The sequence below is a fragment of the Neophocaena asiaeorientalis genome, unplaced genomic scaffold (assembly GCF_003031525.2).
Source record: "Neophocaena asiaeorientalis asiaeorientalis breed wild unplaced genomic scaffold, Neophocaena_asiaeorientalis_V1.1 scaffold78, whole genome shotgun sequence".
NCBI lineage: Eukaryota > Metazoa > Chordata > Mammalia > Artiodactyla > Phocoenidae > Neophocaena > Neophocaena asiaeorientalis.
Window position 1 is genome coordinate 9,330,709 of NW_020175018.1, and position 17,990 is coordinate 9,348,698.

Genomic DNA, 17,990 nt, shown 5'->3' on the forward strand with positions numbered 1-17,990 from the left:
ACCCGACCCAAAAAAAAAAAAAAAAAAAAAAAAAAAAAAACACAGAAAATCGTTATCAAGCATTTCAAAGACTCTATAGTCCTCCAAGCTATGAAAAATAATATAGGTGTTCTTTCATGTCAGGAGGCTGAAAGAGTAGAAAACAATGACTTGACAGAAGAAAACAAACTAGGCACTGTTAATTATTTTATAGTGGTTTATTTAATCTTCACAGCAACTCTAAAAGATAAGCATTAACAAACTCATATTTGCAAGTGCAAAAACAAAAGATGAGTAACTTCCCCAAGGTCAGATCGCTATTAGTTGCGGAGCCATAATTCAGACCCAACTCCAAAGCTCCTTCCACTGCACCCACGGCTTCTGCTAGAGGAGAGGATGGGCAGCTTTTAGTAAGACAACTTCTCATGATGCTGGACCACCAGGCAGTTTCCCAGGGGTGGCAGAAAAAGCCTAAAATGCAAAAAGTATGGGCTGTCACCAAGGCCTGGAGTAAATGCCTCATTGTACTCTGGGAAGTCTGATGGACACGTACTAAATGGAGAGGAAAAGGCATTCCTCGCCTAGTGGGACAAATGTAAGTGCGCCTTCCTTTAAACTTCTCATCCTGAGCACATCTGCTCGTAGAAAAGGCAGAATAACATCTTCCAGAAAAATCACTAGAGAGAAAACTGCAAGATAACTCTTGCTTCTAAAATAAATGCCCTCCCCCTAGTTCTACCCAAAGATTTCCATTAAAAAGCAAAATATAGCAAATTGAGCAGCCATTCAACCTACTGGAAATGAGATATTTACCAACAATAAAACTGCAGAGACTAATCAAAATATCAAGGTTCACTGTAAACAGCTGGAATTGTGTCAGTTCATTTATTTGTCCAAAAAATATGTACTGAGTGCCTACCACGTCCCACTCACTGTTCTAGGTGCTGGGCGCACATCAATGAACTGAATAAACAAAGACCTCTGCCCTCAAGGAACTGACAGACTGAGTGTGATCACACAGGGTCCCTCAAGCTGATCAGAATCTGCTTAAAAGTCAGATTCCTTATTAATAAAAAGAAATAAACTATTCCTCCATGGCTTTGCAAATGCTTTGCCTTCTGTCTGAAATGCCTCCTCTCCTCCCCAGTACCTATCACACAGCAAGTTTTAATAAACATTGCTGAGGGACTTCCCTGGTGGCTCAGTGGTTAAGAATCTGCCTGCTAATGCAGGGAACATGGGTTCGAGCCCTGCTCTGGGAAGATCCCACATGCCGTGGAGCAACTAAGTCCGTGTGCCACAACTACTGAGCCTGCGCCCTAGAGCCTGCAAGCCACAACTACTGAGCGCACGTGCCTAGAGCCTGTGCTCCCCAACAAGAGAAGCCACCGCAATGAGAAGCCCGTGCACCACAACAAAGACCCAACACAGCCAAAAATTTTAAAAACCCAAATAAATAAATTTTAAAAATAAAATAAAATTTAAAAATAAACATTGCTGAATGGGTGAAGTATGATACAAAAACACCCTTCTAAACAAAATGGGGGAAATGTAGTAGTGGACAGACCTAAATCTCAATTTAAATTGGGTCTAGACCTGAACTTTTATCCTACAGCAGACCCAGAGAAGCCCAAATAAAACCTCAGTAAATTCAATCTCCATTCAGCAAACCCAAGAAAAATTAGGTCGGCTTGTTCCAGGGTCCAACCCACAGGATTAAGAATTTTTTCAAAACCTAATCCGGACTTGCTAGAGCTACTAGAGGCAAGAAAGGGCCTAGTGAAGGCTTCCAAATGCCCTGGGCCTAGAACTGCCTTAGATCTGGTCCCAGTGCCCTGCTATCACAGTGTAGAAGAAATGAGCCTTCAGTAGGAACAGATGACATTTCCCCAGTTCAGACCCCCGATGACCCTCAACTTCTAGTTTGAAGAATCAAAACAAATGAGTCCAACTTTTTTTTAATAATAGTTCAAACTGAGGGGTGCTCTGTGCTGTGTCCTGTGCTTAATTCTTTAATATTTTTTTTCTCATTTAATCTTTACAATAACACTATGAGGTACTACCATCATCATCCCCATTTTACAATTTAGGGAACTAAATAAGACAAGGATAGGACTAAGTAATTTGCCCAAAATCACACAGGGAATTAAGGCATAGGTGGAGTTGGAATTTGAACCCAGATCATCTGATCCTAGAAACCATGCTCTTAACTAGACTTTTGCTAGTTATACTTTAGAAGTTTTAGGGGGAAGAGGAGCAGGAACTCCTATTAACCAAAATATTTAGCAGGAAGAGGGAATAAATTAAATGTTCTGCTGAGCTGATTTTCTACTTCATTGAGAGCCATGATGAAAATATTTTTCATTTCAGTCTTTGTAGAAAATCTTTCCCATATACTTCTGTCAATTTTCCTTTCATACTGAGTACAACCTAACAAACTAATGGAACCCTTTTCCTGTGATGTTCTAGAAGTCAGCTGCAACATTCTGAGTATCAGTGATGCTTACCATTGAGGACAGAAATCTGAGCTAAATATACACTAATTATAAACCATATTCCAGAAATGGGCTCTTTTAGTAAATCTCTGATACCAGCTTACTTTCTTGGCATTTGGCTCTTCTCACAACTAGACAGTTAAAACAAAAAAAGAAAAAACTCTGGTAACTGAGGACTGATCATTGGGTTCTTGTTAAAGTTGAACTGTGACATGAGGGAAAAAATATATAGGTTAATCATTTGAAATTATCCATGTGTCCAAAGTGTGCTTTTCTGGAAAGAATTCAGAATTGATCCTACATTTTCTGAAAGAGAAAATTGGTTATTCAGACAGTTTTCTTTTCATCAAGTGAGTTCAGTATCTTCACCTCACTACTGTTCTAGTATCTGAACCATTTCAAAAGGAATTTAAATTAATTATATCAGAAGGAAAATTTAATCTCTTAACAAAATCACAATTGCAGGAAGTTTTATTGTTTGGAGTTTGTTTTGGTTTGAAGTTTGGGCTTTTGGTTTTATTTTTCATTTAAGGATGATGTTGAATTAAGTCACCACAAGAATGCCTAATTTGTACTTGTTTGTGTGTTCGACATTTTAATCCATATTGTCTCTAATTCACAAATAGATATAAGTCCCATTTAAACAAGAAGCAAACTAGAATCAGTTTAAATAACTTTCCCAAGGTCAAACAATTAGTTGGTGGCAGAAGAAATCTAACTTCAAAGCCTACAGTCTTTCCATTACGTTGTTTCTATTACAAATTATCCATGAAGATACTTACTGACATTGTTATAATCTTGACAGCAATTCATCTGCATCTATTTTCTCTTCAAATAAGGCTTTGTGATAACATAAAATTCTAATGCCTAAGAACACATTAAAGGTTAAAAAAAAACTGTCTTAAATCAAGCGACTTATTAAAGTTTCCTGCTGGGCAAAGCAAGCTTATAGCAATAGCTTCTCTGAAGATTTCTTTTTCTAATGAAAGCCTTTGAGGAGACTGCATGTTTTCAATGCAACATAAAGAAGGAAATGCAAAACGTGTTGTGAAATAATGCCAAAATAAATGCAAAAGCTAGAATATAATTTCTTAAAGGTTAAAAAAAAAAAGTGTCCTAAGCATTTAAAACATGAGGTTCAGTTCCTGTCTTACAGAGCTCACATTCCACTTTCTATGGTCTAGCACAGTGCTGAACCTAAAGTGAGTGCTCAAAGAATAAGTGATTAAAGAACTCTAACCAAAAATTAGACGTATGATAATAAGACCTCAGTCATGTAGACTCCTGGGGAAATGAGGCTTATGTGGCAGTTTGAGAAAGCTGAAGACCAACATTTTTCAGCACTGAAACTTTAACTTTTTGGTTGTAATTCCAAACTACATTATATATCTCACTGCTTTTTTGAAAAGAATATTTTGAACAAAACATTTTCTTGATGACTGCAATGTATATTTATTTTGCCTGCCTAGCATCCATTCTCCCTTCCTCTGGTAATAGCACCAGATTTTCCTGAGTAACTACCCTGCCCCATTCTCAGGCTAGAGAATCCAAGTGGCACTGAATAGGCCTCCCACATACATACTCCCTCATTCCCCAATCAGCATCTGAGTCACCTACCCAAAACCATCATGAATGGTTCATAGATCAGTCTATGACCCAAACGAGGCCTATTACAATGGTCCTTGGGTTAATGGCTCAGAAAAACATAAAACACTCTTCTTCTACTTGGGTGACTAAATTGGTAGAATATAATCTTCAATTTGCTAGTAGCCATCTTTGCCATTATATAAGGAGCACTTGACCAGAAATGAACCAAACACAGACGACAGAAAACCAAGAGATAAAGATATGACAAATCTATGAAAATATATGTAGAACACCTAGATCCAACAAAACCCAAAACCAGTTTTACCACTGCAACTTCTCAGTATTGAGAGCCAACAAATTCCATTTTTTGCTCAAGCCAGATTTCGTTGGGTTTCTGCCACTTACAACAAAGAGCCCTAATACAATGATTTAATGTCATCAGCATAATCAATAACTGTGCTGATCAACATAATACAGAAGAATCCTCAGGGCAAAGCAAAGCACATAGGGCATAAGCTAAGTGCTTTCCCATGAATAAAAGATTTAAGTTTGAATGCATGGATTCTGAGAAATCTATTTTGGCTAGTTACTTTTACTTACTTCCCATTTTTCAGCTGTGTTAGACTGATAACAATTGTTGGACAGCAGAGTTCTTCACAGATAGGAACTCTTGCCTTAAATAAAAATAACATTGTAATTTAAAATAACAGCTACTCTGGAATAAATCTAACAAAAATACATACAAGAAGGCTTCCCTGGTGGCGCAGTGGTTGAGAGTCCGCCTGCCGATGCAGGGGAAACGGGTTCGTGCCCCGGTCTGGGAGGATCCCACGTGCCGCGGAGCGGCTGGGCCCGTGAGCCATGGCCGCTGAGCCTGCGCGTCCGGAGCCTGTGCTCCGCAGCAGGAGAGGCCACAACAGTGAGAGGCCCGCGTACCGCAAAAAAAAAAAAAAACATACAAGAACTGTATGAGGGGAACTACAAAAAACTCTGATGAACGAAATCACAGAATTAAATAAATGGAGATATATTCCATGTTCACAGATCAGAAGATTCAATATTGCCAAGATGTCAGTTCTTCCCAACTTGATCTAAAGATTCAATACAAAAACGAACAAAATACCAGCAAGTTACTTTATGGATATCAACAAACTAATTCTAAAGTTTACAGAGAAAGGCAAAAGGCCCAGAATAGCCAACACAATATGAAAGAAAAGAACAAAGTTCAAAGACTGACACTAACTGACTTCAAGACTGACCATAAAGCTATAGAAACCAACACAGGATGGCATTGGTGAAAGAATAGACAAATGGATCAATGGATCAACAGACAGCCCAGAAATAGACCCAAAGAAATTAGTCAACTGATCTTTGCCGAAGCAACAAAGGCAATACAATGGAGCAAAAATGGTCTCTTCAACAAACAGTGCTGGAACAGCTGGACATCCACACTCAAAATACTGAATCTAGCCACAGACCTTTCTTACATCTCTCACAAAAATTCTCTCAAAATGGATCATGACCTAAATGTAAAACACAAAACTATAGAACTCCTAGAAGATAACATAGGAGAAAACCTACATGATCTTGGTTATGGTGATGACCACAAACATGACCCATGAAAGAAATAATTGATAGGCCAGATTTAATTAAAATTAAAAACTTCTGCTCTGCCGAAGACAAAATATCTGGACAATGAGAAAACAAGCTATAGACTGGAAGAAAATATTTACAAAAGACATATTTGATAAAGGACTGTTATCCAAAATATACCATGAATTCTTAAAGCTCAAAAATAAGAAAACAAACAACCCAATTTTAAAAATGGGCCAGGGCTTCCCTGGTGGCGCAGTGGTTGAGAGTCCCCCTGTGGATGCAGGGGACGCGGGTTCGTGCCCCAGTCCAGGAAGATCCGACATGCCGCGGAGCGGCTGGGCGCGTGAGCCATGGCCGCTGGGCCTGCACATCCGGAGCCTGTGCTCCACAACGGGAGAGGCCACAGCAGTGAGAGGCCCACGTACCGCAAAAATAAATAAATAAAATAAATAAAAATGGGCCAAAGGTCTTAACAGAAACCCCTTCACGGGACTTCCCTGGTGGATGAGTGGTTAAGAATCTGCCTGCCAATGCAGGGGACACGGGTTCGAGCCCTGGTCCGCGAAGATCCCACATGCCGCGGAGCAACTAAGCCCGTGCACCACCACTACTGAGCCTGCGCTCTAGAGTCCGTGAGCCACAACTACTGAGCCCATGTGCCACAACTACTGAAGCCTATGTGCCTAGAGCCCATGCTCCGCAACAAGAGAAGCCACCGCAGTGAGAAGCCCGTGCACCGCAACAAAGAGTAGCCCCTGCTCACCGCAACTAGAGAAAGCCGGCACGCAGCAACAAAGACCCAACAGAGCCAAAAATAAATAAATAAATAAATTTATTTTTTAAAAAAAGAAACCCCCTCACCAAAGAAGATACACAGATGGTAAATAAACATATGAAAAGATGCTCCACATCATACGTAATCAGGGAGATGCAAATCAAAACAATGTTATACTACCATACACCTATTAGAATGGCCAAAGTCCAGAACTCAGACAACACCAAGTGCTGATGAGGATATGAAGCAGTAGGAACTCTCATTCATTGCTGGTGGGAGTGTAAAATGGTACAACCACCTTGGAAGACAGTTTGGTGGTTTCTTACAAAACTAAACATACTCTTGCCATACAATCCAGCAATCAGGCTTCTTGGTGTTTACCCAAAGGAGTTGCAAACTTATGTCCACATGAAAACCAGCACATGGATGTTTATTAGCAGCTTTCTTCATAATTGTCAAAACCTGGAAGCAACCAAGATACCCTTTAGTAAGAAAATGGATACATAAACTGTGGCACATGCAGGCAATGGAATATTATTCAGCACTAAAAAGAAATAAGGCATCAAGCCATGAAAAGACATGGAGGGACATTAAATGCATATGACTAAGTGAAAGAAACCCATCTGAAAAGGCTACATACAAGTATGATTCCAACTATATGACATTCTGGAAAAGGCAAAACTGGAGACAGTAAAAAGATCAGTGGTTGGTGGGAAGGGGACAGTGTGTGGAGGGCAAGGGGGGCTAAACAGGTAGAGCACAGAGAATTTTTAGAGCACTGAAAATACTCTGTATACTATAATGATGGATACATGTCATTATACATTCATCCAAACCCACAGAATATACAACACCAAGAGTGAACCATGACATAAACAATGGACTTTGAGTGATTATGACGTGTCAGTGTAGGTTCATCAATTGTAACAAACATACCACTCTCATGGGGAATACTGATAATAGGGGAGGCTGTGCATGTGTGGGGCAGGCATATACAGGAAATCTCTGTATCACCCTCTCAATTTTGCTGTGAACCTAAAACTTCTCCTAAAATAATTAAATCTTTCAAAACAAATGATAAATAACAACAGCTCCCATTAATTAAGAACTTCCCACGTCCGACGCACTGTGCATTGTACTTTAATCCTTTCGACTGAATAAAGTAGATACTATCAGGGCCCCAATTTTACAGTTGAGAAAAATGAGGCTCTGAGATTGGCATTTTGTGGCAATTAAAAAAAAAAAAAAAATCAAAGGCTTCCCTGGTAGCGCAGTGGTTGAGAGTCCGCCTGCCGATGCAGGGGACACGGGTTCGTGCCCCAGTCCGGGAAGATCCCACATGCCACGGAGCAGCTAGGCCCGTGAGCCATGGCCGCTGAGCCTGCGCGTCCAGAGCCTGTGCTCCGCAATGGGAGAGGCCACAACAGTGAGAGGCCCGCATACCGCAAAAAAAAGAAACTTGAATTATTTGTAGTGAGGTGGATGGACCTAGAGTCTGTCATACAGAGTGAAGTAAGTCAGAAAGAGAAAGACAAATACCGTATGCTAACACATATATATGGAATCTAAGAAAAAAAAAAAAAAAGGTCATGAAGAACCTAGGGGTAAGACGGGAATAAAGACACAGACCTACTAGAGAATGGACTTGAGGATATGGGGATGTGGAAGGGTAAGCTGGGACAAAGTGAGAGAGTGGCATGGACATATATACACTACCAAACATAAAATAGATAGCTAGTGGGAAGCAGCCGTATAGCACAGGGAGATCAGCTAGGTGCTTTGAGACCACCTAGAGGGGTGGGATATGGAGGGTGGTAGGGAGGGAGATGCAAGATGGAAGAGATATGGGAACATATGTATATGTATAACTGATTCACTTTGTTATAAAGCAGAAACTAACACACCATTGTAAAGTAATTATACTCCAATAAAGATGTTAAAAAATATATATTTTAAGAACAACAAAAAAAAGAGTGCCTGCAGCAGGCTCAGAGATGCCAGCTGTAATGAGACACTTGTATTTGAAATGCATTCCAGAGTTTCAGCATGCCAGTACCATCTGATCATTGGACTGGGCAAGCTCATCCCTCTTGCAAGAGCACCCTCTTTCCAGACCTTCAGTCAGACAGGCTGAACTCAGCTCTGGGAGCTTTCACAACTGGAGGTGACTGTATTCATTTTCTGGTGGGTTCTTGAACAAACATATAAATTAGAGTACACAAAATGAAACTGGCAAAAAAAAAAAGAAAGCACTAAAAAAGTAAGAACAAGATAGATCAAAGATCTACTCAAAATGATCCTACTTCTTTTTAAAACATTAAACTCACATACCTAAATAACAAGATTATACACAAAAGATGTTCACTGACATTATTTACAAGAGAAATACCCTGGAAAAAATCTAAAGATGTAATTACAAGTAAATATAGCACATAAACATGATGTCATAATTTATAGCAACTAAAATGATTTTTACAAAGCTATATTAATAATTTTAGGAAAAGTTTAATGATTTGAGGGAGAACATGGAAAACACACATGTAGCAGAAGTTGGGGGGAAGTTTATATATTTACACACACACACATACACACACAAAAGAAGGCTACAAGGAAATAAATCAAAACATTAACAGTAGTTATTACTGAGTAATAATTTTTCTCTTCGTGATTTTTAAAAATTTCTAAAAATTTATACATAGTCAAAAACTAGTAAGAAAACAAGCTACTAAAAATTTAAAGATGAATATGGGCTTCCCTGGTGGCTCAGTGGTTAAGAATCCGCCTGCCAATGCAGGGCACATGGGTTCGAGCCCTGGTCCAGGAAGATCCCACATGCCGCGGAGCAACTAAGTCCGTGTGCCACAACTACTGAAGCCCATGCGCCTAGAGCCCGTGCTCTGCAACAAGAGAAGCCACCGCAATGAGAAGCCCGCGCACCACAACAAAGAGTAGCCCCCCCTCACCTCAATTAGAGAAAGCCCACGGGAAGCAATGAAGACCCAACACAGCCAAAAAATAAATAAATTAAATAAATAAATTTTTTTAAAAATTTAAAGATGAATAGAAAAAAATACACACCAGGGATGATCTGCCAACATGTACTCAAATAATTGGAAAATTTTTAGTATTTTTTTTAATTTACAATGAGAACATACTATACCACAGTATAAGAAAAAATCATAAGAATGAAACTCCCACAGAAATTTATAGAACAAAATGTATACTAAATCCTCCAATTAAAGACCCATAAAGTAGTTTCAGTGCTTTCTAACCCACCTTCTCACAGCAGGGAATTAAGCCCTCTGGGGGATGCAAACAAACTTCAAAGAGAAGATTATGCCCAGACACTAGTACTGTATAGCATAAGGTTTATATTTAAGTTTGCTCAGATATTTTGGCAGAGATCAGAGATGCAGATCCAATGAACAAAGACTAATTTTAAGACACATTCTTTGCAATCATCTAAATGGCAAAAATAAGGCTTAAATAGTATCAGAAAAAGAAAGATATAATAAGTTGTATTAAAAAAAAAAGGTTGTAGAAGTAGACAAAAGTTACCTAAAATCAAATACTAAGTGACAGCTTATTCACTGGTATTAGGAACTAGGAAATCTTACGAATTCCCAAAGAAAGTAAGCAGCACCATGAGTTCAGTTTGTGTACCCAAATTTTATTTGCACAATCTTTGGAAGATGTCCCACTCAGTGCCACAGGTCTGGATGCAATATCTAAGTAGAACTGACAGAATACATGTCCCTTCCATGGATGTCATGGAATGCTTTCAGAGCAAAGAACACGTGAGAGTTGACAATACCTTCACTAGTTCAGACATTAAAAGTAATCGATGGGAAAAAGAACTGTCTTTAACGTCTAGTAGTATTTCTTACCAGCCTTTCTCACATTTGTCACCCTTTCATTGTGAGGTAGTTTTTTAGGTATTATTTAGAAGTACCTGACCATTTTATAAAAACACATTTTATGTAGAGGAATAGTGCATCTTAGTAATTTGGCTTTATTTAGTTTCCCAATTTTTAAAAATCATGGATAAGGAATCAAATTTAAGTTTAGCTTTTCTGGATATTAATCATCTAATAGAAAATTAAAATCCTTGATATATTAAAGACTGTGAAAGACAAAACTATAAATTTCTCAGAAGAAAATATAGGATAATAGTTTCTTATCTGTAGGGTAGGAAAACATTGATAAACTGTAGATATGAAAATCAAGAAGTTTTGATCAAAGATACCAGAAAGAGAGGGAAAGACAAATCATAGAGTAGGAGACAATATCTACAACACACTTGACCAGATAATTAATAGTAGCAGGACAAACAATTTCTTATAAATCAACAAGGTAAAGATAGAAAACAATTAAAAACTGAGTAAGCCTTGAACAGGCACTTTAAAAAGAAAGGTATTCACGAGGTCAATAAGTGTATGAAAAGGTGCTCAATCTCATTAGTCACCAGGAAAATGCAAATAAAAGCAACAAGGAGATACTACCACACAACTATCAGGTTGGCCAAACCCAACAAATTTAATTGTATTAAGAACTAATGAAGATGTTCAACAATAAAGACTATCAAACACTGCTGAAGGGAGTGTAGACAAGCACAATCAACTTTGAAAAACAGTTTAGCATTATCTAGTTATCAAATATGGTATATATCCTATGTAAAAGTATGTTTACATGCTCCAGGATTTATGTATAAAGATCACAGCAGCCTTGCTTGTAACAGCCAAAAACTGCAAACAACTTCAAGTGCTTTCAACAGTAGAATGAATAAACTGTGATATAATCTTAAAGTGTATTACACTGCAATGAAAATAAATGACACGCAACAACACAGAGGACCCTCACAGACTTGAGCAAACAAGCAGCAAAACTACACACAGAATAATTCTATAAAATTCAGAAACAGGCACTACTGAATTAAATTTTTCAAGGAACTATACTTATGTGGTAAAGCTACAAAGAAAAACAAAGAAATGAGTATCATAAAAGTCAGGATAGTAGTTACCTCTGGAGAAGGGGAGTGGAGGGACTTCTGGGGCACTGGCCAGCCCCACCTCTAACATTTACAGGGCCTTGGCAAGAGTACAAACAGAGGCCCACAGACCATATGTCTAAATATTTACAAGATATGAAATAAGCTAACAAACTATTAAATAAAATATGTTCCATCCTCCTATCATAACTACTTGGAAGGACAGATTCACACTGAAAATTCTTGGATTCCTTAGAGTTCCATGTAGAAACATGGCTCAGGGAAAACTGGCCACTAGCCCACTGTCCATCTCCCCCTTTTCCATCCCATACTGCCAGGAACCTCACACACAGGGATGCAATCACCTCCACTCACAAGCCCAAGCTCCATCGCATACCCTACTCCCCACAAACAGATACCCTTAGGCCACTCCCTTGGGCCTAGGGGTGTGTACACCAGTAGCCAGTCTACCCTCAGAAGGACAAACCCGAGGGAAGACTCACACAGACTCTGGAAAAAAACCTGGGGCCACTGGGTCAAGAAATTCTTAGATCCTAGGTATTCAAAGTTTGTCTAGGATGGAAGGGTTTGGGCTCTAAATGGGCATGTCCCATAGGCCCCACAGACTCCTTGCCTGAAAGGGGCACTTCAGAAGAGGGCCAAAGCAGGGCCCTCTAAAGCACAGGGCTAGGGCAGGGGTCTTCTTGCCAGGACCAGAATTTCCTTAGAACCAGGCAATATTCTTTGTCTTAACCTGAATAGTAGTAACATGGGTACTCACTTTATAATTATTAAACTGTATACAAAAGGTTTATGCACATTTTTCCACAAATAATGGGACGGACATCATGTCCCTGCTGATATGATACACTGAGAAGGATACAATATCACGTTTGAAATATTCCCACCCAAAATCCATAACCTAATCTAATCATGAGGATACAATCAGATTCAAACCCAGGGACTTTCTACAAAACAAGAGACCTAATTTCTTCAAAAACATTTCACAAAGGGTTTAAAAAAAAACAAGGTTGCAAAACTGTTCCAGCCTAAAAAAAACTAAATAGATGTGAAAACTAAATGGATTACATGATCCTGAATTCTGGATCAGAGGCGAAAGCGCTATAAAGGATATTACTGCGACAACTGATTGAACATGGACAAATGACATTAACTTTCTTATTCTGGTAACTGTACTGGAGTTATTTAAGAAAATGTCCTTATTCTTAGGAGATATATCCTGAAGTATTTAGGGGTGAAGGGTCACAATGTCTGCAACTTATTCTCAAAAGGTTCAGCAAAAAATACACACAGAGTAATAAAGCAAATGTGGCAAAATAGTAACAACTGATGAATCTAAGGAAAAGGGAGTATGCACGTAACTATTCTTGTAACTTTTATCTTTTAAAATATTTTCAGGGCTTCCCTGGTGGCACAGTGGTTGAGAGTCCGCCTGCCAAGGCAGGGGACACGGGTTCGTGCCCCAGTCCGGGAAGATCCCACATGCTGCGGAGCGGCTGGGCCTGTGAGCCATGGCTGTTGAGCCTGCGCATCTGTAGCCTGTGCTCCGCAACGGGAGAGGCCACAACAGTGAGAGGCCCACGTACCGCAAAAAAAAAAAAAAAAAAACTTGAAATAAAATATTTTCAAAATTTAAAGTTTTTAAAAAGTAAACTAAAGGGTTAAACAAGAAAGAGTTGTCTACAGGGAGAGGAATTAGACGACTTAAAGAAGAGGATAAGGTAAAGACTCCATTTCGTTCCTTTTTCTTATTTGTACTCAACAAACTTTGTTCACATTCCCCAAGAAAATTCATTTTAACTTTGGGGGAAAAAAATCCTACAGCATTGAAAGGGGGAACATTAGCAACTGTAGAAATAAGAAAAGTTTTTGTCCTTAAATCTGTCAAATCACAGCCATCACCAACTGGTTACTCTGACGAGTCAGCTCACAGAGGTACTGCTGCACGAACACACCTAATATCAGCTACTTCCCTTCCCAATCCAATGGTTTGCACAATTAGAGGTATAACTTAAGATGAATATTAACATTCTACTTCTAGAATGACCATAAGTTTATATAACATGTTTCACAGCCTTCATGAAATAATCCAGAAAAGTGGAGCACACGCAATTCTCACTTTTCATATTGAGAAATGCATTCATTTTAACAAATATTGGTGACATTGTACAAAGCCCTGCAGATGACATGGAGAGATGTGTACAACATGGTCACTGCCCTCAAGAAGGCAACTTAGCAGAGTGAAGAGGACTTGAACCTAAAACCCTGGCTATTCCACACAGTAGCTGTATAATCTTGGTAAGTTATTTGACCTCTCAGATTCTGTTTTCTCATAGGCATAATGGAGACACCATCCAACTATCTTTAAGGGTTGTATTGTAAGGACTGACTATGTATGTCAAGCATGTAGGACAACAGAACAACAGATACTCAATAAAAGGTAACTATTTTATGAGTATTACAATCTAATTAAAATAACGAAGTAGAAAATATGTCCGAGGTTTGTATAGCCAATTACAGGCATAACTACCATTGGAATCCTGATTACTCCAAGTTTCTAATCCAAATAAATTCATCCTCCATAAACACCAAATAATACATGCAACTGTTGGTGTGCGGACCGAGAGCCGCTCCCTAACAGACCTTTGGCAAATGCATCACTCTCTTAAGCACCAGGAAAAAGAACACTAGGTCAGAAGGTTATTCTTTCTCATTAACCAAGAAGGATTTTAGGTCAAGAAGTGATTTACTCAGCCTGCACAAGATACTCTAACCTTATTCAAGACCCTGTTGCTCAGGAATACATGTCCAAATTAGTCCAAAAGCTAAAGCCAGAGGAGGTGTTTCCTTCAACTAAGTTCCAACCTTTCTTTAACCAGCTGACAAAATTTACTGAACTAAATCCATTTCAAACATCTCCTTCCAGTTTATTGGCAGAGATTTCCCTTTATATTATTTTGTAACCTAATTCTAAACCTTCCTTATTAGCAAGGTGACAATATTTCATACTAAATAGTTGACTTCCAGGCATCTCCGAAAGCTACAAACCAAAACCCAATGATTACAATGAATAAAGCCATATTTCAAGGCTGTTATAGTAAAACTCTTAATTTAAATTGTTCACTGCAATTATTCTCTATTCCCTAGATGATGTGGGCACAGATAAAAGGGAAAGACACTTAAACATACTTAAAGATAAGTAACAGTTTAGAATATTCACATATTATCTGATGTGCATGGCTAGCTCATACAATAAACAAACATGCCATATCATAATGGAACATGCAAATACCTGAAACAGTGCCACCTGTCCTAGGATAGGCCACTTCAACATACACTTCAAACATGGTCTCTGGGTTTTGCCTATAAAAGAAACAGATTGTGATTACTGACAAGTATTGAGGGAGCATGGTATAGAATATGCAGGCTGTGGTATAGGGCAGACCTGGATTAAAATCATTAGCTCCGCAACTTAATGGCTGTGGAACTTTGGACAAGTTACTCAACTTCTCTGAGCCACGCCCTCCTAATCTATAAAATGAAAATAGCTAACCAGAAGAATTATTGTGAAATGTAAAGAAAACACACAAAAATTGCCTAGATACAATGTTTGGCATATAATAGCTTAGCCATTATTATGATTTTACAGATGTCATATTTCCAGTTTACACAGCTGGATCTCCAAAACCATAAATAGAATTTTGAGGAAACTCAAACCAAGGCAACACTAGCACAAAGTAATCTTCTCCCTCATACGCCAGGATAAAATATTCAGATGAAGTTAACTTGCTTATTTACAGGTTTTAAAGACTCAAATAAGAGAAACAGTATCCTATCTCATTAGGCTATAATAAAGACAGGATGCTAATAGGGGGCTTTGCCTAAATTGTCAATGGCAAGTATATGAATGTTCATTATTATATCCTTTTACCTTTTTATGCCATAAATATTTTATATTAAGTTTTTAAAAGATCATAGCACTAAGAGAATGTTAACAGTTGCTCATTCTGAGTGATAAGAACATCGGAGTCATAGTATCTTCAGATTTTCTCTTTGATTCTAAAACTACAATAAAAGATTCTTTCCAGATTGCATGAAAATCATTTAGTAGAAGAAAATGTTACACATTCAAACATCTATGACTGAATTCTATTTTAAACCTGACAACAAAGCTCAGAGAAGAAGCTTTCTGAGTTGCCTAATCAGATCTAAGGCTTAATTTCAATCAACTAAATACCCTGAATTTGCCCAGTAGATTCCACTTTTCAAAATAACTATCTCATTTATCTCATTTCATCCTCATTATAATCCTATGAGGTATGTGGATCAGTCATCACCCTCACCATACAGGTGAGAAACCTGAAGCAAAGAGATTCTAAGTGACTTGTCAGTAGTCTCACAACTAGTTAGAAACACAGTCAGAGCTGCAACTCAGACCTCCAGGTGCTCAAATTGTGTTTCATTGATTCTAAGATGAAATTTTTTCCCCACATTTTCCCAAGTCTTACAATCTATTGCATCTTACAATTCTAAATGGCAACATTTTTTTCTTTCTTAGTAGTACATATAGTAACAGTGCATCTTATAAATAATGGCATCTTAGACTCAGTAAAATACCGTAATACTCCCTCTACTTCCTCAGGGGTAGTTGTCTGTCGATCAGGGATCTACTTATTTCTCATGTGAAGGATCATTACTTCCTCACTGAGGAGAAATTTGGGCTTGTGCTTTAAATAAGTACCTAGAGTGAAAAGAGTTGGCTGCTCTAAAAGTCAAGGAATTTAAATATACCTTTGTCAAATATAATTTTTAAATTAGACATTAAATCAGAGTATCTAACTTAACTAAATAAAAGTAAACTCAAGTTTTAAGAAAGCTGTTTAAAAATGTTTCGTGCCCTTTTTTTCCTGCAAGAGAGTACAAAAAGACCTACAAGGTCAGCATCCTTTGGTCACCAAAACATCTGTGGAAAATACCATATGGAACATCCCCTTCATTCAAATAATCTCAAAGTAGAGGGTTTGTTGAAAGAAAGGAATGTTCTAAGGTCATCTGAAGAGTACGAGGAAGATTCCCTCTAAAATCTAAAAATATCTTTAAGCCTATTTTGCAACTGGCTGAATTTCATCTCAGAATTTCATTCCTCGGGATTAAGATAATGGCTTTCAAAATGTATTCTGCTGGACCCTAGGACTCCATGGAGATTCCTTGGAGATTCCACGCATTTTTTACCCAAATACCCACTTTTAAGCTTATTTTTCCCCATTTAAAAAATTGAAAGGAAAAAACATGAGCATACAAAGGTGTTACACACCAAATTTTTTAACACTGGAGCTCCGACATGTTAACCTGTGCCACTAAGTGAAGGTGGTTTGTACAGATCTGCTATCTCTCTAAGCGAAGAACATCCTAATGTTGTCTAAACTCATTATATCTCTGCTGCTTCTCCTCCCTTTCTCTTTAACACACTTCAACCAGGCTTCTGAACCCACCACACCACTGAAACAACTCGTCATGATCACCAATGACCTCCACATTGCTAAAATGTGCCAAAATGGTAAATTCTCGATGCTTGTCTTAACCTCTCAGCAGCATTTGACACAGCTGATTGATCTGCCCTCCTTCTCCAAACACCTTCTTCACTTGCCTGCCAGGACACCACTCTCAACTGGTATTCTTCCTGCCTTACTGGCTGCTCCTTTGCTGATTCCTTCTCACATAAGCTCTCCTACCCTTGAACTTAGTGCTGGACCTCTCCCTGTCTACACTCATTACTTAAATGATCTCATTCAGTCTCACAGCATTAATTACCAGGCAAATGCTGATGAGCCCCAAAGTCCTGTCTCCAACCCGACTTCTTCCCTGACCCCAGATTCCCTTAGCAACTGCCTGCTCAACTTCCCCATCTGGATTTCTAAGAAGCACTTCTAACTTAACAAATGGCACTTTTTTTCCTCAGACTTGCATTTCCTGATATCCACCAGTTAAGCGGGGAAAAAAAAAAAAAAAAGCCCACCAAACTCAGTTCTGGAGATGGATGGTGGCGATGGTTGCACAAGAATATGAGTGTACTTAATATCACTGAACCATACACTGAAAAGTGGTTAGGCTGATAAATTTTATGTTATGTGCATTTTATTATAATTTAAAAAATGAGAAGGAAAAAAGTCCTTACAAGGTCCTACATTATCTGGCCTCTGCCTATCTCTCCAATTTCATTTCATACCTCTCTCTCCTTGCCCACTGCACTCTAGCCATACTGGCCTTCTGTCTGCTCCTCAACACACCTAATTCATTCCTATCTTATAGCCTTTTGTATTGATCTTCATATAGGTGGTCCTTCCTGTCATTCAAAATAAAGCTTATACCTGACCTCGGAAAGGCCTTCCCCAACACACTCGATACCATCGAATTTTAATTCTCCACATCACACCAATCACAACCTGTTTCCCTCCTCTAAATGTAAACTGCAGGAGAGCAGGGATTTTTTTTTTTTTTTTTTTTTTTTTTTTTTCGGGTTTGGGGCCTCTCCCTTTTGGGGGCTCCCCCC

At 38.6% G+C, this 17,990-nt stretch overlaps 1 protein-coding gene across 1 annotated transcript in view; it reads right to left on the reverse strand.

Annotated features, from left to right (window-relative positions):
* Positions 1–14,797, reverse strand: part of DENND1A (DENN domain containing 1A) — a 489,835-nt gene extending 475,038 nt beyond the window's left edge. Inside the window, 1 exon segment of the mRNA XM_024762246.1 lies at positions 14,733–14,797. Within this exon segment, the coding sequence (XP_024618014.1) occupies positions 14,733–14,787 (55 nt within the window). The 5' untranslated portion in view covers positions 14,788–14,797.
* Positions 14,798–17,990: the final 3,193 nt, after the last annotated feature.